The sequence below is a fragment of the Chionomys nivalis genome, chromosome 22, assembly GCF_950005125.1.
Source record: "Chionomys nivalis chromosome 22, mChiNiv1.1, whole genome shotgun sequence".
NCBI classification, from domain to species: Eukaryota; Metazoa; Chordata; class Mammalia; order Rodentia; family Cricetidae; genus Chionomys; species Chionomys nivalis.
In genome coordinates, this window is record NC_080107.1 from 21789950 (window position 1) to 21816561 (window position 26612).

The 26612-nt window shown below is 42.6% G+C and overlaps 1 protein-coding gene across 17 annotated transcripts in view; it reads right to left on the minus strand.

Moving 5' to 3' along the window:
* The window catches only part of Pkp4 (plakophilin 4), a 212554-nt gene that overhangs the window by 36069 nt on the left and 149873 nt on the right, over positions 1-26612 (minus strand). For 7 of the 17 annotated variants that reach the window (XM_057754813.1, XM_057754803.1, XM_057754819.1 and 4 more), the window contains 5 exons: positions 13460-13591; positions 13164-13351; positions 10086-10635; positions 6444-6632; positions 4813-5032 (listed from right to left, as the gene is read on the minus strand). In XM_057754813.1, the coding sequence (XP_057610796.1) occupies positions 4813-5032; positions 6444-6632; positions 10086-10635; positions 13164-13351; positions 13460-13591 (1279 nt within the window). Of the gene's footprint in view, positions 1-4808; positions 5033-6443; positions 6633-10085; positions 10636-13163; positions 13352-13459; positions 13592-26612 lie in introns of all 17 variants that reach the window. The other 10 variants (XM_057754814.1, XM_057754807.1, XM_057754802.1 and 7 more) reach the window with 6 other exon arrangements.

Consider the following 26612-nt stretch of genomic DNA (forward strand, 5'->3'; position numbering starts at 1 on the left):
GGCTCAGCTACCCATCCTTTCTCTCTTTCCTAAACCATCTCAAGACTCCTAGACTTTCTCTCTGCTTCAAATATGGCCTTTTCCAGATTGTCTTTGTCTGGCAGCCAGGAGAGCTGAAAATTCTCCAGAACTCACATAATGCTGGGTAGCTATGCCTGTCTGCTTGCATTCTAGCCTCAGAAGGTGGAGATGGGATTTCCACAGCATACATACCAGACATGCATACACGTGGGTATGCACACAACATACAGACATGCATACATGTGAGTACACACACCACATACATAGACATGCATACTTGTGGGTACGCACACCACATAGATATGTGTACACGTGGGTACGCACACCATATACAGATATGCATACACATGGGTTCACACACTACGTACATACAGACATGCATACACATGGGTACGCACACCACATACATACAGACATGCATGCACGTGGGTATGCACACAACATACAGACATGCATACAAATGGGTATGCACATCACATACATACAGAAAAAAAATCAAAAGAATTGGAGTTATATTGCTTTGAGCAAACCCTTAGGGTCTCCAATCACTGCTCTTTTGGAAATCAGCTGATTATTTGGAGTGCAGTTCCCTCATCTGTAAAGTAAGAAGAATAAAACTGTTCTCTGCCTGCTTATGAGAATGGCTCTAATGGCTAAGCCTGGTGGTGTATAGTCATTAACATTCACCTATGAAAAATAAGGTTTCCCAAGGAAGGACATTTTCTGTAATAGTCTCTTAACTGTGTTAACTAATGCCGATTAACCATGTAAAGGCTACTGTGTAAGGCTGTGTTGTAACTGACAGAGAGGCAGGAGTGTGGTCTAACACTTATGATAACTCATATTTATTGCAGACATATTTTTTTCCTCTACAATGATGGTTAAGATTTCCTGACATACCTGGGTCCTAGGAGGACCAGCCCGCAGAAGAGTAGCTAACAATAGTTGGCATCAACATCGCCCTTGGCCTAAGCTCAGCAGAATTTACCCTGGGAAAACTGCTACCAGTTTCCACGCTAACTGGATGCCCTCACTGCAGGGATTTGCTTAATTACAGCCTATACTAGATTTTTCTTCATAGCTATGGATCTGTATTTTGATGCTCTAAAAACTACAAAACTGAGGTAAATGTGTGAGGGAACTGTTTGTAGGCCCTGGATAGGTAACATAAGAATGAAATCCTTGAGAGGAGGCAGCTACCCAAGGACTCCCACATCTACCTGGCTTTCTCCTTAGGGGCATTTTCTGTACCATAATGCAAAAGATTGAAACTAAGAGCATATAGGATAGATTTCCCACACTGGGTTAGGAGAAGGGTGAGGACTGGAGACAGAGGTGGACTGGATTTGGTTGGTTCTAAAGAAGTTAGAAGGTACAGACAGGGTACTAACGAGCTGAGGGCTGTACAAATGAGAGGGCTCAGGCAGGACTGGCTGATGCGGTGACTATTGTATGGCAGAGTTGAGCACACAGTGGGTAATACTGGAGTCCAGACTTGTTGGGAGTACAAACATGAGCACCCCAGAATTTAAGTCATAAGCCCACAGAGGCCATGTCTGAGCATCTAGGACCACGTCACAGAATAAGGTCGACATTCTAGTGCTAAAACACATCTGAAATTGACTTTTTAAACGGCAAAACCGGGGCTGGCAGTGTCAAAAGCTTCCGCTGGTAACTTAGTTATCTGCAGCAAGAAGCTTTCTGCTGCAGCAGGACGTCATCTAAATCCAGGTTCCCTTGTTCACAACGGCCAGCAGAGAATCAAACAACCACCACAGATGATGGGACAAGAGCAGCAGTGGAAACGGAGGCAGAGGCAGCCCTAATCCTGGACTTTTCAGAGAAGGAGAAACAATTCCAGTCGTGTTCATAGACAGGAAGGATGGGAGGGAGGGAGGGAGGGAGGGATGGAGGGTGGGAGGGAGGGAGGGAGGGAGGGAGGGAGGGAGGGAGGGAGGGAAAAAAGGAAGAAAGGGAGAAAGGGAGAAAAGAGAAGCTGGGCGTGGTGGTGGAGCCCTGCAATCCCAGTGGGCACAGGACTCTGCTGAGACCCTGTCACAAAAGCCAGACAGCACCAAACACACACAGACAATAATACAATAAGGAAGTAGATGGGGACTCTTACCAGAGACAAATTAAAACAACAATCAATGCCTAGGCCAAACAGATATGAAGCCATGTAAAAAGCAGACTGTGTTTGATGGCAGTCCCCTAGAAACTATGTGGCTGACAAAACGTACCACTTCTCATGATCACGTGACTTTAATACATCTACCTAGAATCCCAGAAGAAGAAGAGGGATATCAGTGTAGAAAATTTAAAGAAATAAAAGCTGATTTTTTTTTCTAATTTTGGCAAAACCAATTTACATTCAAAGAATTTCAGTGAACCCCAATCACGTCAAATGCAGAGACCCACGCTTCGGCTCATCACAGTGAAATGCTGAAAGCAGAAGAGCTCAACAAAGGAAGCCGAGAGGAAGCACATTACATAATGAGAAAAATACAAATCATTTCTTATTTCTCACCAAAAAATAACAGATGTCTGAAGACAATGAATAACACCCTTTAAAGTACTGAAAGAAAAAAAAAACCACACTTGTAAAACTTGAATTTTATATGTAGCAAAAATACCCTGAAATGTGAGACAAAACCACTGAAGATAAACTGAGGCTAAAGAACTCAAGCCAAACTCTTCAACTGATGAAAGTGAGACAGATGGAGGCCGGGGTCTACGGGAAGGTTGTTAGTGCTGAGGGTGATTATTTTAAAATATTTGCTTTTATTTCTCTTCATTTCTTTCAAAGCAACCATTTTCCATAACGATAACACTGTATATTATGGGTGTTCAAATGCAGATGACAGTGACATAAAGGTCAGGGGGTAAAGGGCCAGATGCCAAGCAGAGGCCTGCACTGAAGAAGCGTGCCTTCTGCCACCTTCCACGAGAGATGTTCTCACGCTGGTCTGTGTAGGAAAAAAAACATTTGTACAACTAATAACTTTCATTTCCAAGCTAAGATCCTTTATATTTTAAAGTCATGGCTGGGCCTGGTGGTGTGTATCTGTAATCCTGGACAAGACTGTTCTCCTGAGGCAGGCTCTTGTTATGTAGGTCAAGACCAAAACAAAACAAAACAAACAAAAAAAACCCAAAAAAACAAAAACCACCAAAACCATACAAAACAAAATGCAAAAACCCAAATCCTTACAGATTTCCTTTTGACAGTAACTTGTGGTCTCACAGAGAGTTCATCAGGCTAATTGTGTAGTAAGAGCAGGAGAGTTGGAGGTGAATTTTTACAACCGAGGAACAGAGGTTGTCGTCAGCCTCTGGTTCTCATTGGATGTTCATTCTCTGTTCATCTGGATTCCAGGGCCAGCTACAGTAAGCTTCTGTAGGATGGCCGCCTGCTCATCCCATGAGCGGCACTACCAGTGAAGTTGCACATAATCAAAGCTCGCTGCCATAGTTTATGCATTAGACTATGAAATTACCATAGCATGAGAGTGCATTACCACATAGGAAATTGTTTATAGTGAATCAATTCATATTAGAGGTCAAAGCTGGAGTCTTGAGGGCTGCATCTTCAACTTGGAACTCTAACCGCACTTCGCTGCTCTTATAGGCTGCTACCACACTTCGCTGTTTTTATAGGCTGCTACTATTATCTTGCAGATCCAATTAGGATATCAAATTCCTGTGAATTTAGAATACCTTTGGGAAATTTTGTATGTGTTGGGGACCAGAGAATTTTATCATTCTGAAGATTTTAGAAAATGAAATAATGTAAGAAAATGTCTGACAATTCTATAGTTCTTTTTGGAAAAGCGGCAAACTAGAACTATGGAACAAAATGTATACCTAAGCCCAAAAGAATTTTAGGCATAAAAGCAAACTCATGAAGTGGCTTCAATAGATCACTGACTTCTCATCCATCTAAAGCACCTTTACTTATTCTATTTAGTGACCAGAACCTCACTAATTTTAGTTCATCGTCATCAGAATAAGCTGGTAGTTGTTAAATTCAAATAGATAATTATAACAACTTCCCAGCGAAACAATTGTGGGCGAAGAGTGAATGAAATCTTGCTAATAATATACGGCTTAAAATAATACCAAAGTTGCTTAAAACTCCGTAAAGATTCCATTCCTTCAGAAATGAAAATTCTTTAGTTTTGAAACATATTTTCTGAATGTTTTAAATGGCTTTCACTAAAGAAGAAGCCAATGTTTCAGACTCAATCAAGTACCAAGGGGCTCATATTTACCTTGGAAAGTGTCACGTATGTGGCCAAACACAATACATGCCTGCTATCTGTCAAATGTGTTTTGTTTGTGACATGAGAATTTCTATGCTATCGTCTCCCAAATGTCACAGAGCGTTGTAAAGGACCTGTAAAAAACTCTACCTAGCACTGACTAATACAACTGGAAATGTATACGTCTTTTCTAATATATATTTAGAATATATGAATCTTCTGAATTAGGCAGGCAAAGGGGGGTGGGATGATCTGACAGCCTTTTCTCAGGCCCTCCCAGGTAGCTGCCTCAGGAAAGTACGATGAATGCCGCACTGAATCCCATAGACCCGAGTCTTCTCTAAACTATAACCAAAGTATGGACAGAAGTGACCCAGCTTTAAAACATGAGGCCAGCATCAATGACCACACAGGTGACGTCACAGAGATAAGGAGTTTCTGATATTCCTGGATTCAATAGGTTAAAAAGACAGAGCAGAGGGAGCAGTTAGTGTGCTATGGAGTGTCCTGAGAGCCCTCCGGTACTTGCCTGGGGTCCTTCTGGATGCTGTCTATGGATGGGGATCTTGTGGCACCATCGTCGGCTGGCCCTGCATGCTGCAGCCTGTTGTAAGTGCACTCTTGGACTCGGTACTGTATTGGTCTGTAGGGGTCCGCGTAGGTGGCTGCTGTGTTCATGGCGTAATTGTTTCTTTGGTATGTAAGGGTGCTTCGTTGGCTGGATGTCCTTTGGAGATTTCCAACACCTACTACGAAGTCAGCATTTTGAAAGATTAGCATGTTCTCCACAGAGCTGCACTTTTCAAACATACGATGGTTTTTACTTTTAAAACAATTAAACACTTGGCAATTACATCAACTATTTAGTTTTAGATTTACTGCTACTAAAAGAAGTACCTAGAAATGAACCAGTGAAACTATGAGACTGCTTATAGGCTTGGCTATATTAAGATTTAAGAAAATTAAAACTCCAGTAAAAGCACATGAAATTCATCTCAGAAATGAATGGTATTGTGTCATAGTTTTAATTTTGTGATTAAGAACAAGGTTTTTACTGAAATTTATAAATAAACTATCAAGTTTTTAAACAACCTACTTTACTTCTTTACCTATGGACCTTGGTAATACTAGAAAAAAATCTATGTCACAAGAAAGGTCGATTTTAATTCCACAGCGACTGCCAGCAACTCTTATTCGATGTTAGGGGCTGCGACTGTCTGCTGCACTCAACACTTCTCCCACAATGATCAAAGTTGCTGTCCCTCCCACTGCAGAACTCGAGAGTCTTTCTGCAATTAGAAAGTTGTTCATCTTTTCTCAGTCTGCTTAAAGGAATTCCTGCTTATAGAACGCAAGAACAAATGACCATTTCTTCATTAACATCTATCATAAGGAAAATTCTTTGGTTGGCCAAACGTTACATTTCTGGGGAAGAAGCGTCTTTTCTTTGCTAGTGATCTGGGAGACAGCTCCCTGAGCTGCGTCTGTAGGATTTGGGGTTTTTGGATACTAGAAACTGCTGCCTTTGAGACTTCTCCAAAGCAACCCCATGGAACCTACTGGCAATGTATACCATAATGGCTATAGCTTCCTGTTTAGCGGAACCTGAGGTGTAAGAACTGAGGTGCAAGGCTGTGAGGCTCAGTACCCTGTTTTATAGACGTCTCTCACAGTGGGCATCACTCTGTCACCACATAGATAGGAGTGAGTTTTCAGAGAAAAACCCACACTGAAAAAAGGAGTGGAGCCAAATCAACTTCACCCCCAGGCTGGCTAGATCAGCCATCTCACCACTATTTGGATCATTTCAATACCTGGCTCAGGTAACATAAATCACAACAAAGGAAGTCAGCAAAAGGTTGCCTTTCTCTATCTGCTATGCGTCTATCATGGGGAGTCATATTTACAGCTTTCCACACTTATCCGTAATTAACAGTGCAATCACTACGTTTATTGATTAGATTACACCATGGTAAAAACACATCACCTCTAACTGCGCTGATGAACTTCTGGTTTACGGTTCATCGATTGCTGTCACAGCCGCTCATCTGACGACTAAATGGGCAACATGATTTTTCCTTCTAATGGAGAACCCAACCTCAGTAAAATCCCCCTCCTATTGGGCCAGGGAAACCGGGAAGGCAGCGGAACGGGGCCCACCTGAGCCTGTGCGGTACAGTGCTGTCTGCGATCCTTGGAGTTCCACAGTTCCGTGGTTTGGGCTGCGGTACACGGGGCTGTAGTAGGTCCGCCCTTCATAGATGGGAGTGATGTGCAAGTCAGGAGACACAGCCGAACGGAGCTCTTGCCCGAGCTGACTGTGCTGGCTGGCATAGGAACTCCGCAAGCCTAGAGGAAGGAACACGACACCATTGAAACAGAAAATCATGGTGAGGTTGGAATCAAGTGCCAACCAACAGAACAAGTGTTAGGTCTGCAGGTGGTTCTCAACCTTCCTAACGCTGTGACCTTTAACACAGTTCCTCCGGTGCACCAGAAACTTTGTTACTACTTCATAGCTGTAACTTGGTTGTGATTTGTACTATAAATATCTGATATGTGATCCCAAAGAGACCCACAGGTTGAGAGCTGCTGTTCTGCATGGAGGAGGCCTGGTGTGAAAGGCACTCTGGGCACTGAGTGTTCTTTTAAAAAAAAAAAACCTTAGTAGCAAGAGAAAAATTAATGTCCTAATCAAAATTCATTAAGTTTGACTTGCTAGAATCACTCTCCAACTCTGGGTTACTTTATGACAGTGACCAAATAGAGAATGTCCCCTTCTGCCATGATTACCATTTAAAGATCATAGCATCAGGTGCCGCATAAATGACGTTTTGGTCAGTGACGGACTGTCCATCAGTGACACATGGCGATATCATGAGCTTGGTTTGTGTACGTATACTCTGTGTTTGTACAGAACAACACAGACTGCCACATCTCCTGTGGGGTCCTGCATGAAGGGAGCCAGAGCTGTACTCATAGCGGCGGGGCCTCTCTCCTGCTGCCCACAGACACGCTCCATCTCACTAGTAGGCAGCCTACTGTGCCTCACACCACTGCCTCCCAACACCTGAGACGCTATTTACATCATATGGTTACAGGTAAAGGCTGACGCTTAATAGATCTAATAGTTCACATATGGTTTTTATGGGAGAATACTGGAAAGTTAACGGCTTTGAAAAATGAAATACAGTTTTACTATTTGTGGTCACTATGTTTTCCTTTCTTAAAAAGCAAAACAAAATAAAACCCAAACTTGTTCTAACAGGAACTCAGATGGCACTCTCATTTACCATCTTTCTAAAGGAAAACGCAAAAATACTATTTAACATTAGATGATTTAAAATATTTTGATTTAGATTGCAATGTTTACAGATGGGGCTCATGATAGAAGGGGGTTTCAAACATACAGATTTTTTTTTTTTTTTACGCTGGTCACAGGTTTGTGACTTGTCAATATTAGTAAGTAAAACCTGTTACTTCATCAGGAATATTAACTACGATTACCTTCCATTAGAAGCGGAAGAAAGCATATATTTGCTTTGAAAATGACCAAAGATAACACAATAACTCATCATAAAAAGGATCATTCCCACCTCATTAGGTCAGGAAGTCAAATCACAATTGAGAGCAAGCAGAGTGGGCCGTTGAGATGGCAATGCAGGTTGTGGGACTCAACCCCTGCTATGTGTATGGTGAGAGAAGAGAACTGGCGCCGATCACTGTTCTTTGGCCTCTACACACACGTCACAGTGAACACACACACACACACACACACACACGTCACAGTGAACACACACACACACACACACCACTTTCCTTCAGCTGGGAATTCTTCATGGCTCTTTTACACAAACACAGGGGAGCACAAGTCCTTAGAGCCGCTTATCTGCTGGGGTTTTGGGGGTGCTGGGGTCTTGGGGAGGGGGTGCTTTCTAACTGCTTCCAACAGGACTTGGCTGCAAGCTTGTCAGCAGTCTTCAGAAAACACTTAAGTCAACCGTACCCCTCTGGTGGCAGGATGATCGAACGGGTCATTTCACAACTAGAAATTTCTTTGTTCAAATTCAGCTTCACCAGAAATATTTCATGGCATTTGCTACATTAGAAAAAAGCTTACAAAGGCTGCACATTTTCTAGAGGCCATAAGATAAACTACATTAATTTTATCCACAAAAAACATTAAAAATTTTAATAAAAAGCTCCAAAAGCAAAGTAGCAAGAAATACAATGGAAAACGATGTAACTTATCTCATGTAAAAACTTCTCATACATTATAAAAGTTACAGAAGGCCCAAGCCTGAGATTTTATGATAAAATGGACCATAAACATAAACACTTAACCTTAGTCATAGCGCAGTAATGGCGCCAGTTGTAGCGTCTTAGCCACCAGATTGGCCCATCTGAGGTGACGGTATAGTAGCCTGGGAAACTCTAATTACAGGTCAGAAAGTACAAACCCATGAAGCTTTCCTGGAGGCCAACTTGACAGTCTCTGTCTAAAAAAAAGTACGCATATACTTTGATAGAGGAATTAGCTTTGACAACTAGATCCTACAGGTAACACTGTACCTGTTTATACGAAACCATGTGTCTCTGGCAGTTAAAAATGACAGACAAGTGTGGGTTACCATAGAGGAATTAAATAAATCGTACCACATACATAAAAGGAGTGCTGTGCACCTCGCAGACACCGAGACGAAGGCACAGAAGACACACATGATGGACTGCTCCCTGTGCAGCACACATTTCTCTAGGCCACACACATGCAGACTGAGCCGGCACACGTGACTTGGTGTGGGCAGGGGAGGACCTAGAGACTTCTGCCCTTCATCTCAACTTTTCCTGCATGGTTCTACATTCTACCATTCTGTATATATCTTGGTTTTTTTTTTTTTTTTTTTTTTTGATTTTTGAGACAGGATTTCTCCGTAGCTTTTTGGTTCCTGTCCTGGAACTAGTTCTTGTAGACCAGGCTGGCCTTGGACTCCCAGAGATCCGCCTGCCTCTGCCTCCCGAGTGCTGGGATTAAAGGCATGCGCCACCACCGCCCGGCTATATCTTATTTTTAAAAACTCTCCCTGGCCAGTGCGGAGGATCTGTGCCACAGCCCGACATCTTCAGTCCTACACATATATGTTTTCAAAGAAAAATTTCTCTTACTAAAAAGAATAAAATCATTACAGAATATAGAACATCTTTTAAGAAACCCCCCTTAAGGAGACAGATAGAATGCTAGGAACCTGGTGTCTTTCTAATTTAATCCAAATGGCATTTGAAAGAAATTCATAAGGGCTTTGTACGTTTCCCATCAGGGTGCCCAAATCAGAACAGTAGGGTATGAAGTTCATATTCTATGCATACAACTATAATATTCCTCATGAAAAATTCAGACAGGTAGGTATTCTGATCCCACATTTTAACATATCACTATATCATGAGGGTGCATGCAGGTAAGCCTAAATGTTCAACCAGCCCTTCTTTAGAATATAATATTAACAAAGAGCTTAGGGATCTAATCAATTCTTTTAAAATTCAGTGAGTGAACACACACACACACACACACACAATCACTCTATATACCATAATATTTTGAGGAGAAAAATTAGATGCCTTACAAAAGAGTTCTGCATATATATTATATAATTTCACATATAAAAGAACTAAAGCTTGAAAAATAAATTAACCTTAGGTTTATAATAACTTTTCAAATAAAACTATCAGTCTTTCCCCAATGATCCTCATGTCTGTGTGAGCAGAGGGCTCACCCTGGGCTCTAACAGTGCTGTCGCACATGCTCACCTGTCAGGCTGTCTGGCCGTGGTGGAACCATCCTTTCATAAACGTCATACTGCTGCTGTCCGAATTGGTCCATGTCATGAACAGTCCTTTGCAATGAAGGTCCCAGATGCTGTGGTACGGCGGTCATCCCCGAGCGTTTGGGAGACGATGATCCCACTTGGCCTTGGGATGGGGAAGCTACTCGAGTCTGGGCATCTGTCAGGGTCAGTGGGGACCCCACCCTGGTGGTGGTCTGGTATTGAGGGGCTGGTCCGTTAGGATTGGAGGTCTGTCGGGAGGTGACAGACCCAACCCGGCGCACAGCTGTTGGGGAGGCGGGTCTCTGTGAGTACGGAGAGGCGGCCCGCTGAGCAGGGAGCGTGGTGGAGGAGTAAGCACTGGGGTTCAGAGGTCGGGGGTCGGTCACTGACGGAGAGCCAAATCCACTACCCAGAGAAGTTCTCAGTGACCCCCTTGAAGGAGACACGCCTGTGCTGGTGACATAAGAAGGAGACTGTGCTCTAGATGGAACTGAACTAACTCTTCGCATGGCCCGATTGGCTACTGATGGCTGATGAGAGGGGAGAAAAGAGAACGGGTTTATCCAGGGGTTTGTGCCCATTGTTATTACAGAAATAAAAACGCACACAGCTCACACAGAACATGACCCACGATCTCAGGAATCTGAGCTTCTTCTCTGCATTGAGCTTTAGAGCAAGATCTTAGCTTTTGCTTCTGCTTTTTTTGGAGATGCAATTTGAATACTAAAACCAGTCAGGAGAAGAAACCTGCAGACATTTAATAGCTCACTTTTGGTCTTTACATTTTTCACTTGTTGCCTCTGTGCTTTCCAACACATGGCATGCTTTAACTCCAAGGGCTACAAGTGATCTGTGAACAAGACGGGGCCTGGGGCCGTGTGCTTGCATCATTCCCTGCAAGTCGGACTGTGGCCAAGGCAATGCATTTGTAGAAAACAAAAAATGTTTATTTCATCTGTCAGCCTAAATGTAGCTGAGGAGTATTTATGGACAGCTGGTCTTTGTGGGTTAGCGCTGTTAACTTGTGGGACATATTTTATGCAGGGTCTAATACATGAACGTTTGGATAGCGCCTGGGTCCAGCTCTCTCCTGATAATTTAGTTCAAGGAAGAGCCTGGCCAGACAGGCATCCTAGCCAAATCCTAAGATCTGCTTTCTTTTGGCCTTGTCTGATATATGAGCCCTTAGCTTTAGTTGAGCTGGTGGATTTAAAGAAATGCCAGTGAGATACCCGAGAATCTGTCCCAGTAGAAGGAATGTTCTAAGCCTTTGTTGGCTTTCTTGGTCTTAGCCAGCTGGAAAAGACCAGAAAGGAAAGTGAACATTTCTGCCACAGAACAGTCTGCTAGGAATCTGTAGACGTCTATGTGCGCTGGGTATCAGGTGCCGCTCTCGATACTGTATAGCAATGAGGAAATGGCCTGAGGGGTATGGGCATGGGGCAAAGGCAGGCAGGTGGAGGGAAGGAAACAGGCCTTAGGGCTCTGGGTAAAAGGTCCTCCTCGGGTACTCTTGGGGGGCAGCTACCATCCACCTCACCCACTTGTAGTTGTGATGGTAAAAAAAAGAACCTGGGATGTTATGAGGGTTTTCTGCAGCCTCCCGGGTCATAAGAGAGCTGGCTGCTCAAACACCTCAGGCGGGTTCAACGTCAACCCTTGGGGGACAGTAGTGGTTGGTGCTAAGGGGATGGGGGGAGGGAAGAATATGGTAACTAAACAAGGCAATAATGGAAGGAACAGGGCTGAAAAAGTTAGTGTAGAGTTAGAGAGGTGGCATGCTTGCCTGGGGACTGATGGTATCAGCAACACGCTGCCACAGGGAATCACACCCACTTAGATGGCTAGAGAAGCTGTCCTGACCACATGCAAATTAGGTTTCAGAGTCTACTGGTAAAACAGTGTTTCAGCATTAGGGACAACATCAACTTAACACGAGCTTTTACTTTTTAAAAACAACATGGTCATGACTAAGAATAAAGCTGTAGCTAAGGTAATTAGACAAAAGTAGGACTAGAGAGAAGCTGGTGTGGAGATCCACCAAACGCAGATGAACATCCAGAGGTATCCGTGTGGTATGCCTCAAACCTCACCACACACCTCCACCAGCCAAGTGCGTGCACGGGTAATACGCAGGCTGGGAACACAGCCTCAAGTAGGGGCTACAAGGGTAAGTGATCCCTTTAAGCCTAAAAGCCACAGACTTGACTTTTCCAAAACCGATGAGCAAAACTGTGCACAACTGCATCCCCACACTTGCTGTAGCACTGGGAAGCTGGCCCTCTGTGGTGTGTTCTGCAGTGTTCCCTGAGCTGCATTCCGAGGAACAGTAGCCATCCAACTTTTCTGACCTTTTCGCTACTTTCCAGCAACTAAAGGGTTTCTATGGTACTTGGACAGAGGGCTAGCCTCACTGGCTACTAGGGCTCTCAGTCCTTACAGAGTTGGGTGGGATGATGTGAATTAAATAGTAACAAGGAAGCAAAGGAGTGTTCAGAACCATGTATGCAATATTGTGTTTCTGCCTATCAAATGAGTCCCAACTTGAACAGATATGCCACTACACACGGCTCTCTAAGCACCGGGATCCAGAAGAAGAAATACCGTTTCAGTGAACTATTTTAGTGAAGATGAACACAGTGGCTTATTATAGACTCCATCCCATCTCGTGGAGGTGGAGAATGGTTTTCTGTCCTCTGAGACTTCCTACAGCACATTCTAGCACTAGTACTGCTAGGGATTAGGAGCCCCTCAGGAACTATACCATTCTATGCCATCCTGACTCTCCCTCTGGACTGCTCACATCAAGTTCCTTGTTTTGAGAAGAATTACTCTATTGCATCTAGGAACTTATAAAGATTGATTAGTAAGAGTAAATTAAGTCAGACAAATAGAGTTTCAGACTTTATGCTTAAAATATTTTCAATGCTGCAGCTCAAACGGTGTGCAGTGATTTGAGTGCAATGTTCATTCTCTCTATTACACACATTGGCTTCTTCGTAAGCAACGCCTGTAACAGCTACAGAACTCAGAGGGGATTGCTAGACGTCTGACTTACTTGAACCAGAGCTTGCCCTTCAGCTCGCGAATTCCTCACCACATGGTTGCTTGTTGGTCCCGTGAATGAATGCTGTCTACTGTCTGCCTTGTTCACGGTTTGGTTGTTGTGGAAACTCCCTGCTTCCTGGTACCCACTGTCAGAATAAGAATTCATTTGTGTTGAACTTCTTGAGTTTCCCAACGATCCTGCAAGAATGAAACAGTGAGAGCACCTTTAGTATCCATGTCTGAGGCTCACTTTCAAACTGAAATTAATGAAAGAAAATCTAGGGTTTAAAGTAGAACACAACAGACCCTCACTTTCATGGAGAGACGTCTGTTCTGGTGAGTACAGTGTCCCTTGTTCCTGCTCTGTCCTGATGAGATAGTTGTTGGGATGGACAGTGTCAGAAACTCTAGTTTTGCTTACACCAGTATTTGGCACATCTGTAAGAAAATAAGTTTACAGCTGAATTTAATGACATTGCAGAAGAACTTGTTAAAAGGCACAGATATTTGTCAATAGCATCCTATAAGCTAGAGGTTACTAGAAGGCTCTGCTCATCTTAATAGCACCATTATTTTAACTTCATCGGTGTGAATGTGCTCTCCACACTCAGTTTATTATTGTACTTTGTTCAGTTTCATAAATGTTCATTATTCTGGTTACAAGACCCAAGTTAACCTATGTATTTCATTACTTCAAAATCTGAAAAGTACGTCTTTGGAAAACCCATCTCTCATAACTTCCTCCAAATACATTCAGAGGCAAACTAAGAACGATGGCCAAATGTTTCGGGGGGTGGAGGGAAGGGTATAGATTAACAACTGGTTAAAACAAAACCCAAGAGTGCTCATGATGGACTAGTGACGAAACTCAGGAGGTAAGATGGGCTGGCTTATGTCACAGTTCGTGTGGCTAAGACGTCTACAAAGAATGGAGTCACTCCAGCAGAGGCACTAACACCTAACCCATCTGTTTCGCTTTCCCTCCAGGTTTCCCCAGAGGAACACACAGAAGTCTAACCTGATGGCCGTTCCTTCTAACCAGTCTGTCTCTCCCATAGTTTGTTTTGTTTTCTATAGTGCCATTTGCTACCTTGAACTTAAATGACAATCACCATCGCCCAAACCAAGTCATTGGCTTCTCCATTCCCGCCAGCTTTTTATGCTGTACTTAAGGACTAGGTCATGCTGACCTTTGCACACCACTCAGATGCCGTCTTTTCTCTCAGACACAAAACATACACTGCTCCATGTTTGGGTTATCACCATTTGATCTCCCATTTTTTCAAATTTAACCTTTATGGCACTAACACATTCTCAGAAATGCTGCTTTACTTTCAAACATTTTGGTTAATTCTGAGCTCAAAATACAACTCTAAGGAATTCAATGTCTTCATTAGGATTTCTCCCTTCTTTCCTAGGGATCTATTATAGTCTATACTGTAGGAATACTCCTACTGTCTCTGTCTATTAAAATATGTAAGTTCAAAAAGCAGATTTCTGTCTCCTTTGTGCTGTTGTCTCCCCAGTGCCTCGGGTTGTCCCTTGTACTCAGTGGTTGCTCAGGTGAACAAACCTGCGTAGCGATAGCAGCTTCGCTTTACTGGGTAATTTATGTTCTCAATAAGGTTGATCTACGCAGAGCAAACCAAATTTTAGGTAACATTGGTTGAGCTGGTCTAGAGGTGCATACGAGGTGCAAGAGAGAACTGCAGACCCTAGTGCATTCTGAGCCTTTAACTTGACATCAGAGTCTGTTTCCTGGCCTATGGGAAGAGCTGCTGACATTCCTCACAGGGGCTCCTAACAGTCTGAGCTCTGATCCATCATCTGACAGTACATTTCTAGGTGCCAGAACTCTGTGACAGCTCTCAATTCTCTGGACCTGGGATTTTAATGAAAGATGTCAGTTGTGTGTGGCTTCTCTGATAGATGGTAGAGCACCATCTGAGTCACTGCCGGGTAGTTAACACTGAAGCAACCTGCTCCATTTGTACATCTACTCGGAGTTTCTAGAGTTCTGCGTATGTTATATAGCAATTCCTGAAGGAGCCTGTTAAGACTTCGTTAGCACACAGACAGTATGCTAGAACAACCACAGGAGCCACAAGGGGCGTCCACTCAGGCAGAGAGCACTGGGCAGGCAAAGGGAGGAAGCAACAGAGCTGCCAGAGAGATCGTCACAGTCCCAGGCCTCACACTACACCACACACACACACACACACACACACACACACACACACACACACGCCAATCTTTAAACGAGACTTTAAGCACCTACTCCCTCTCGTGTGTGTGTGTGAATGTGTATATTAGTGTGTTACAAAGACTGAACCCAGGGCCCCACAGATGCTAGTCAAGTGCTTTACCACTGGGCTGTATCCTCAGCACTGGCTTAAAGCGTAGAATGCCAGGACACCAGGAATTTGGGTTTGAAATACCAAGTGGTATGCAATGTCTTAGCAAAATAAAAATGTTTTTTCACAGAAACCCAAAACACTCAAGGTCTGTACATGGATACAGAGATCCAAACCTACAACTATACAGAGCAATTACCTAGAAAAGAGAGAGCCAAACCTTAAATTTTTTGTGCTTGGGCTACTCTGTCTTTTTAATGAAGTATTATCTCAGAAACCATGAAGCAAGTAGTTAAGTCTGTCTTCAAGAGAAACATACAGGGCTGAGACAGAGTTCAGTGGGCAAGCAAACTGCCTAGCATGCACAGAGTCATACGTTCAGTTCCCAGAACTGAGGAGAGAAAAAAAATTGGAATCAATCGTGGACTGGGGAAAATAGTCACTTGGTAAAGTGTTTGCTTTGCAAGCTTTAGAGCCAGCTGAATCCCCAAGTCACATAAAACGCCAGAACAGCAGCATGTACTTGTAACTGCAGCACTGGGGAGGTAGAGACAGGAAGGTCCCTGGGGCTCCCCAGCCTGACAGTTTATTCATTGGTGAGTACCAGGCCAATGAAAGACTGCCTCAAAGGAGGCATAGTTCCTGAGGATGATATCCAAGGCTGTATCCTGACTTACACACACACACACCTGCACATGTACTGGCCCACACAAATACTCATATACACCCATACACATATTAAAACTAAAACCTAACCAAACAAAGAAAAAGTACAAATGAGTATAGTGACTCTACACTGGTCATACTAAACACACACACACACACACATACACACACACACTGACAGAATTAGTATCTTTAAAAGTAGAAAAGCAAAACAAACAATCTTGCCCTGAAAGCATCATTAGCTATGTGTCCTTTAAGTCTCATCACCTGACTGCTTCTTCTATCCCGGGCTCCTAGGGCAGTGCACTGAAGAACAGAAGAGCGCAGTGCCCTAGCCGAGCGCGGACAGTGAAGGGTACTAGCAAGATCCTGGGGTACTACAGTGCCCACTGCCAGGCCAGCACCGTCGGAACAGGAGAGCTAACTGACAGTGTAGACGGGAAAGGGGTTTTGTACTCCATCTCTAAGCAAATATACCAGGTAGAGTTGTGACAACTTGATAAAAAGATCTATTTAATATGAACTATAAATCAACCAACCTTTATACTACATATAAGCTTCTCACTCACTTCCCTCTTCCTGTGCAGCCCATCAGTGAGTAGCCGTTAAGACAAAAGGTGCTGAAATGCCTTCTGATTCATTACGACAAAGTCAAATGGTGTTCAAAAATAGTTTTGCCATTATTCGCTGTGTTTCTTTGAACATTTATTAATTTACAAATGCATGTACCGGCAGCCACAATGCACCAGATAATCAGAACACCAATTTTCTAACTAACTGGCACAGTTTTCCTGATTACAGAACGGTGACGGCTGCATCTATCAATTATGTGTTACTTATGCAATCTTACTTTATGTGGAACGGAAGAAGGTACTCTACCGATTCGGAGGATCCAGAGGCATACAGTGCATGTGAACCATCTCACGATTAGTCCTGTAATCTAGAATGACGTAGCTGGAGTGCTGTGATTTCATTTGGTCAGGACAAGAGATCAAAACATTTCAAAGACGAACAACACGTGAACGCTACTTTTAACTGCATCCTGAACAGCAAACCACTCAAACAACAGCACAAACATGTCTTCATGGGTATTTTCAAACATCGGCTAACATCTTTCAAGAAAGCGTGTGTCTAAAAATAGAGCCCGAACATTCTTTAAGGTACAATGAAATCTCCTTCTGTGCCTAAGAATGGGAGATTACTGGAATCATGGTCCTTGCTGCCTGTCACATTTCATCTGAATGCTCTATTTTTTTTTAAAAAGATGATTAATTAAAAAAATAAAGTTTCATGTATGAAAAATATTAGAAGGTTAAGGATAATAAGAAAAAACTGACATGGTATTTACCTCAGGAAGATCCTATTCAAAGATGGGCTACAACATGGATTATTTTATCTTTTTTGCAATATACACCCCCAAATATATAACACACACAGAACATCTGCTTAGACAAAGTCTTCACTCGAGAGTCTGGAGTCATTAAAATGGCGCTGCTTTGTTAAGCCACAGGTCATGCTGTTAGACTGTATGGGGCGAGGGGAGGTCTGTGCTGTGCAAATCACCATGGAAACAGGAACCTAGAGCTCAGGGGAGATGTTTGGCATATACAACACTGTAACTGGTCTTTCACAGACCAGCATGCTGGAACCTTGCACTGGGTTCTCCTTGCTGTTCTCCCCATCTTCCAAGTGGCTATAGGGCTTTGGAGATGGCGTTTTCTAACAGCTCCTTCCAGCTCGAGCCTTCCTGATGGCTCTCACTCCTGAACTGACCTCAGATGCAGCAGGGGTCTACCTTCTCCAAGTGCAGAAACATCTCCGAGGCCTCCAGTGCTCAGAAATAAAAGTTCCAGGATGAGTTCTGAAAGAGGACCTAGGCCTGGTACCAAAATGATGTCTCCTATTTGGTACTTTGTGGTATGTAAGACGCATCCCTAGGGCAGAAAACCAGGCACAGAGGGAAGGAGATCTCCAGGAAATATGTTTGAACTCAATGTTCAAGACAGGGTGATAGAAACACGGACAACAGAAACGTCCCCTGGTGCATGGCAAGGAGGCAGGCTGGTATTTTAAGAATATTAATGATACATATGAGTTTGCTGACTTAACTGGAAGTTACTGTGTACGTATAATACCCTTTCAAGGCTAGATTTTTAATGGAACTACAGAATTAAGAGAAAGACTTGAAGCCCATGTTTCTTGAAATTATTTCTAGTCTGGTTTTCTTGACTATGTCTAAGTGCTAATGAATATTTATATCATCTTTTAAATATTCATGATAGCTCTGAAATTTTGCTCATCCAGAAAATGCTACATGAAAAGTTCTGAGGACGAGAAAACCATTGATGAACTGCTTGACCGGAAGTCCACTCTAAAATCTTGCCTGTCTGTATCTCACTCTGCGGCCGCAGCAAACTTTTGGTCTGCCCACTGATACAACGATGATCGATGCTTTGATTTCTAAATGACAAACCTGAAAAGCACTTCTATGCAAGACCAAGAAGACGCCTCGCCATAGATACTTCAAACTCCCGAGTTTTAGCCTGGAACATGAAACCATTCAAACAATTCTGGGAGGGGAAGGAATAGGGGTTTCCATACATAACCATGGCAAAATGAGTGCTTATTAGCTATTTTCAGTCTGTGCAGAAATTAAAACACAGGTGTTTTACCTGACAGAAGAACACATGCTTTGTAACTATAAAAGGAAAGCCAGATAAAGCAAGAAGAAATATGAAGTAGGCAATGGACGGACCAGATAAGTTTAACAGCTAGGTACTGAAATGGTCATGGGCCTTGGATCTGTTTTGGGAAAGTTGAAGAAAAAAAAATCAAGGAGCTAGGTATGGCAGTATATAACTATAACCTTAGCACTTGGGAAGCTGAGGCAGGAGGATCACAAGTTTGAGGCCAGATGGCTACAAAACCAGATCATTTCCATACAAAGCTTAAGAGTGTCATGGTGATGTAAAAAGTTATTAGCCTATGGGGAAATACAGTCAAGCACTTGAAGTCACTCTCAAATAATTTTTCATGGACAGATTTTATTTCTTTTTGGAAAAAATGCTATCAAATATAGAAAGGAGGCTGGTGAGAAGGCTCAGTCATGATGAGGGCTGGCTGCTCTTGCTGAGGACCCTAGCTTGGTTGCCGGTACCCATGTCAGGAGGCTATCATCTGCAAATCCAGCTCCCCTTTCAGTTTTTTGTAGGTACCTGCATTCATGCGCGTACACACATGGCTAAACAAAAAGTCTTAAAATAAAGGAATGGGAGCATCCCAAATCAGAAAATACAAAGATGCTACAGATTTCTTTAGATAACAGCAAAACCAGGCAGGCAAGACGGTATACTTGGGATGAAGGCAGGGTCATAGTTGGGTCATCCTAGCTACACAGGGAACTAACTCCATGCCAGCTTAGGCTAGCTGCGGCCTTCTGTCTACAAATTGTTCATCTCTAAATACTTCCACGTCCCTTTATAAAACCAGGATACTATCCAACCGTAGTTACTTCAATGTCATATAGTGACTCCACACACAGATTTTCCTGGTGTCCTTAAAGTTTTTCTGTTTAGCTGTCTTATACTAGTCAGTTCGAGAGAAGCCTCTGTTTTATTAGGAAAACCGGTATTTAATATAGAAAGGGAAGACCCCTGCTAATTTTCATGTCTTCTCCATCAAGGGAACCACAGCAACAGATTTGCTTCACAGCCTGAAGATTATGGGTGCCTTGTTCCAAACCCAAATTTTGAATTTAACTGTGTGTGCTGAAGCCTATGCATGAGCTTAGAAGCTCTGCAGGTGATCTCATGCACAGAGAAGTTCGGGAACATCAGGGGTGAGGGCTGGAACCCTAACTATTCCAATGATGGTAAAGAAAGTTGCCTTCTGTTTGGACAGTGGCTGTCATATTAATTTTAAGAAGAAAAATATGTCTGATACTTTTGAGCCATATATGAATCCAGAAGGAAGCAGAACTGGCAGGATACATTACAATAATTCAGTTAGTCCAAGGTCACAATGCTTTGCAGTGTCTCTAAGAGCCCATCAAATAACGATATCAGTGCATGCTGCAATCTCTCTGGAATGCTACAACTTATCACTGCTTAATAATGAGTTTTTTTTTTAAAAGATTTATTTATTTATTTATTTATGTATACAACATTCTGCCTCGATGTATGCCCGCACGCCAGAGGAGGGCGCCAGATCTCAGCACAGATGGTTGTGAGCCACCATGTGGTCGCTGGGAATTGAACTCAGGACCTCTGGAAGAGCAGCCAGTGCTCTTAACCTCTGAGCCATCTCTCCAGCCCCTTAATAATGAGTTTTAAAAATGATTTTATTCTGTTTAGTGTGGTTATAAACTTAATGATAATATATCTATAACAAATGACTTTTTGAAATCTTATTTAAAAACTTAATAACTTAATGAAAATTTAAATGTGCATCAAGATTTCCATTCCTGGACTCTGGTAATATCGAGCACGCAGAACTCTAATTTGGCTAAATTACGGCAGTAGAGATCATTAAGCATTTCAATAGGCAAAGTGTGACATCCAAGTGCAGACAGGTGCTCCTGCCCTGCCAGCCCCAGTTCTAGAAGGCTGTCTGACAGAAATACCCGGATATGCTAAGGAGATCCTCACCTGTTTGTCCACCTGAGAGACTGAGGAGAAATGAAGACATCACTCTAAAAAGACAAAAGCACCAGACCTTTACCAGGCTGAGGAAGAGGAGGAGAAAAGGGGGAGGAGGAGGAGAGGAGGAGGAGGAAGTCACAGGACAACAGAGTGTGTAGTAATTTGTGTGAGGCAAACTAAACTCACGTCCACGATTACGTTCGTTCAGACACAGCGCAGAAGGGAGTATCTGGTGTAAAACATCAGCGTAGTCCTCACCGTGTGGTGACAGAGGACGTGTGGCCACAGGATGGGAATGTGCAGGAGTGAAGCAAAGCTTTTCTTTACGACAGGGGTTTCTGGACTTTTAAGTTCTACCAAACAGAAAGCATATTTTAGCTTTGCAACAGCTCCTTCTGTGTCTGTGACTAGGTCAGGCCCATATACAGAAAGGAGGCTTGAAACTTGGATTCTAAGGTTTGGTTTTACAAAGAACCCATGCTCCTGGCATTTAGAAGAGAAATAGGAAGGCAAATGAATGTTAAATGTTGTCATTTGTATGTTGATAGCCACGATAAATCATGACACCCGGGATCTTCAATAATACAGCAGTCATTTTCCACACGAGCGCTGATCTAATAGTCTATCTGTCACTGTGTACGATATAACGCCTCTTCCTACAGTATCCCTTCATGGGTTCGCCACATTTCTACCGAGGCATAACCTGCTCCCTTTTAAGCTCGGGTCTTATCTCATGATGAACTGAAGAATTTTTGTGTTGCAAATTACTTGTTCCAGATGGAGAAAAGACAGAAAGAAAAATCGTCTTGGTCTAGTCTCTCATTTATCTTCAGGATTCGTGTCTGGGTGGTTACACCCACTCTGGTGGCAGAACTTGTACCTGGACATTTTAGAAACAAAAAAATCTCTCTATATACAAATAAAATGTAGAGCCTACCTTTATAGTATTAAACTTGGCAGAATACATTAACTTCTAAGGTCGCATGAGGCTGAAATTGGTGGACAACATTACGAACCATGACATTTCAATACACAATAAATATAGTAAATAAATACAGAATTGTGAAAGTAAATAATTGCTTTAAAATTTCTATTTTATTGCAATCTTTCCTGTCCCTTCTACATTTATTATAAAATATGCACTCTACTTTTCTCCTGTCTCATCTGAATCAACTGGGCAGGTGCAATGTCCCGTGGGCCAACCACGAGTTTCCCCTATTTCCTTATCTTGTGGCCCTCACTGAATTTTTTTTTTTTTTTTTTTTTTTTGAGAAACCCTAATCTTTTTGGCCTCTTAAATTTCTTGTGAGCTGGGCGGTGGTAGTGCATGCCTTTAATCCCAGTACTCAGGAGGGTTGCTAGGAACGTGAGACTAAGAAAAATACAAAGCAGAGACACAAAACTGCAACTCTTCTCACGAAAGACAAAAAGAAGTGCACTGATGTTTCGTAAAGTGGAAATATGACCTCGGTAGTGTGGAAAATGCAGGGTAATGAAGAGACCACGGGCTGAGGAAGCCCAGTGCTTCTGAGCATCATCACCACTTTGTAGAAAGTGGTACAGACCCACAGGATGCAAGGATTTGATAAATGCCATCTCACCCTCATCCTTTGGGAAGTGTTTCTTTCCAAAAAGCCTTCCACTCTTAGTGCGGGGTAAATAACACCCATCATCTACCAACCACCAAGGAAAACCAGGGTTTCCTGGGCTGAATTATAAAGAAATGGAAGTCTTTCTGCTTAGTGCATCCCAAGCTCTTCCTTAGACGCTACAGTAAGTTGTTTCAGTTTTGGCATTTCAGCAGAAGGTAGCATCCTCAAGAGCGGCTCCAGACATCAACGCTGTGCAGTGCTAACAATTCACCTTCTTCCTGGAAGGCTTTTAAGGGAATGAACTTTTCAAATCAAATCTGCAAAACTATAAAGCGGGAGAAAAAGGCAGAGAAACTGTCTGCAAGTAAATGCAAAATATAAAGAAGATGAGAACAGAAAAGGACCTTCAGCGGCATTCCTTCTGTGTCCTCTTTTCTCACACAGGGAGCCAAGGAAAAGAACGAGTGCCTTTGTTAGACCAAGCCCTGCTCATTCTGGGCAAGATTTTCAACAGTCCATTCTGTCTGCGCTTCTACAGATACAGAATACAATAAGGCTTACAACAGGAAAGAGAATATCAAAACTGTCATTTTATTCCAATTATTAATCTATACTTGAACTTGTAAAGGGCATCTAATTATCTACTAGAAAAAGAAGCACAAAAGGAACCAGAGTTTACTTTTATTCATAAAATCAATTTCCAATTTTCCTGCCCTTGTAGCTATAGCTTACTGTCATGGCCACAGCTCAGATGCTGTCAGCACGGCTAAAGCAGGCACATATCAGAAAACCATGATTACTGCAATGAGGCCAGGAGGAAACACACAATACACAGACACACACACACACACACGCACACACACGCACGCACGCACACACGCACACCGCCATTTATGGCTGTTAGATTTGAAAGGGAAACCCACCCTGAAAAAACAAATACATGAAAAGAAGGCCTGGCTAGAGCAAAGTTTGGGCTGTGGTCCTCTAAGAAAAATAAGGGACCAGCTCATCTGGGGTGTGCAGGGACCCAGCTGTGACGGGGCAGTGGAACTGTTGCAGCTGGATCTCCATGCTGCTGCTGTACTGACGGCTGGGCAGGGGTGGGGGCATGTGGGCAGCAGGCAATTGTTATGTATTTACTTTAAATATATTTAATGCTTATACATGCACATATTTCACATTCTTATATTTTACATATAAGATATATAAGATGCTGGACAGCCTACTGGAGTGATGAAAAGTTATAAAGGAAAACACACACACGCACATATGCACACACACACATACACACCTGTGAAAATTTCTTGAAAAACTTTAAGAAAAATGTCAGGCACTTTAGTAGATATTTACTTGCCTATGACACAAATCCTGAAGATGGTGATCTAAGTGTGGGGATGAGGGAAGAAGGGTCCAGGAGGCCCTAGATAGTGCATCTCCATCGTGTGTCTTCATCTGTCTGGGCTGTGCACTACACACATAGGAACACCCAACACCTGTGTGGTGTTGGTAGCTAACACTCTAGCTGCCTGCTCTCGCTAGCTCAGGAAGCTAGGCAGCAGCAGCTGGCTGAGAGAGAATAGCAGAGGAGACAGGTGCCACCCCCTCTCAACTTCACACAGCATTTCTGCCACAGAGTGCATCTTCCTGGTTCCAACAAATACTGAACAACTCCCACCCAACCTCTGTGTCAACTCCAAGACTCTGACAAAGCCCAGCACCCATTACCCCACCCTGGGAATGGTGGCAGACTTTCAGCAGCATCGGTTTCTAGGGTGCTCCACTATTCAGCTGACTCTCTCAGCTCTTCCAACCTTACTTTCATAACTACAGGTTCTCTACAGCAAATTCTGTATACTGAACTAGCTGGCATGGGTTCTGTTTTCCCAGCTAAAGTCTAATGCAGAGATATAGCTCTTACTGCTGGTCCATAAAGAATTCTTACCCATCAAATATTAACCCTCTAACAGGAAAGAAGGGTACTGACTCTTAGGAAAATTTATGTTTTCCAGATACAAAAGACAATAGGAAGAAAACGTAAGAGGCTCAATTTCATAGACCTGGAGGGAGGAAAGCTGGATACAATCTTATGGGAAGGCAACTTAGTTATACACACTAAAGATCTCAATAGTATACATCTTACATACTTTTCTTCCTAAAACCTCGAAGATACATTTTTATAAACAGTTATATTATCACACTTACTTATAGTTAACATCAGAGCAAACTGTAACACCCAATCATAGAGACATATACAGCTATGGAACATATGTATAGCTCTCCTTTCTAGCATCTCCCTGCCAGTTACGGCAGTTATAGTCCCTGCTGTGATTCTCCATTAAACCCAAAGATCAGAAGAGGGCAAGCCTTCTGCTTTGAGTGCTGGCAATCGTGTGCTAACGCCTGTTCAAGGCTCTCAAGAAATTCTCATTGTGCAATACTAAATTGAATTCATAGAAGAATTTCAGATTCAATAATAGATAATTAGCATTGGGGGAGGCAGAGGCCAGCCTGATCTACATAGAGAATTCCAGGCTAACCAGGGATATACGGTGAGACCCTGTCTTAAAAAACAAACAAACTACATATCAATATCCTCAAATTTGCTTAAATGGGCAACTATGTACAACATATAGAGATTAATTGTAAGTAATTACTTTATATTTTCCTATATGTAAAAACATCTCTCGATGGGTATGTATACAGCACATTTAGAATTGGGAAGAAATTTTTTTTAATAATAAAAAGACAGGAAGGGAGCTACTTGATGTAGGATGTCCTTCTGTATATGTGTTGCTTTTATTGGTTAATGAAAAAAGAAGCTGCCTGGACCAATGATAGAGCAGAATAGAGTTAGGCAGGAAAACTAAACTGCATGCTGGGAGGAAGAAGGCGGAGTCATTGAGACGTCATGTAGCTGCTGCAGGAGACAGATGTGCTGGAACCTTGCTGGTAAGCCACAAGCTTCATGGTAAAACATAAAATAATGGAAACGGGTTAAATTAAGATGTAAGAGGTAGTCTCAATAAGAAGCGAGAGCTAATAGGCCAAGCAGTGATTTAATTAATACAGTTTCTGTGCAGTTATTTCAAGTCTCGGTGGCTGGGACCGAGTGAGCAGCCTCTGACAACAGCTACTAAGACTGAAGTACAGGCTTTGCCATTCAACACTGCTTGAAGAACAAAAAAACAGAAACTAACCCAAGACAAAATGATGATGACCATTACTGAAGCGCAAATAAAAACAAATCAGGAGATGCTATGCCATACCCACTAGGATAGCTGTAGCAAAAGAAGTGCTAGGCGTGGGAGGCGTGTGGACAGCCCTATACACTATTGGTAGGAGTGTTACAAAGTCAAATGCCTATTGATTCATGACTGGACAAGCAAAACGCTCTCCAATAACCCAGTAGAGGGTTATTTATTAATGTCAAGGAATTGAGTATCAACACAGATGGTAAACCTTGAAAATATGATGCTAAGTGAAAAAAGTCCGTAATTATGGACCATGTTGCATAAACGCATTAACTGAAATGCCTGGAACAGACAGATTCATAAGGAAAGGGAATGGTCGCAACTTAAGATGAGTAGTTTGGGGCAGAAAATGAAGCTGATGAATAAAGTATGTGGCATCGTTACAGGTGATGAAAACGCTCTGAAATTAACTGTGGTGATGGGTGCTTAACTGTGACTAAACCAAAAACACTGAAACGTGCGGTTTAAATGTGTACATTGTAGGACATGTGAATTGTATCTCAATGAAGGTATTATATTTAGAATACAGAAAGAGCTGCGAAGGAAACAATCTGATCAGAGTCACATCATACATGTTAAATAAAGAAAATCCCATAAATACTGGGCATAGTGAATCTGAACTGAAAGGGCTGGGCTATGACTCTGTGAGTTCTAGGACAGCCTGGGATGCACAGAAAGTCTCTGCCTTAAAAATAAAAAAAGAAGAGGAGGAGGAGGAGAGACAGAGGGCAGCAGCAGTGGTGGCTGGCAAGGACAATACTGGCAATGTCCTGTTAGGTTATCAGGAGTGTCTAACCTTTAACCTTTGACATTGGCATACGACACTGTCATCTACCATGTTCATGATCAAGAGTATGTAACTGAGTTTAAAGAGAGAGAAACAAAGAAACACACAATTTCAAAAAATTTTAAGTAAATTTCCAATTTTCATGACTATTCGGGAGTGCATGGGATCA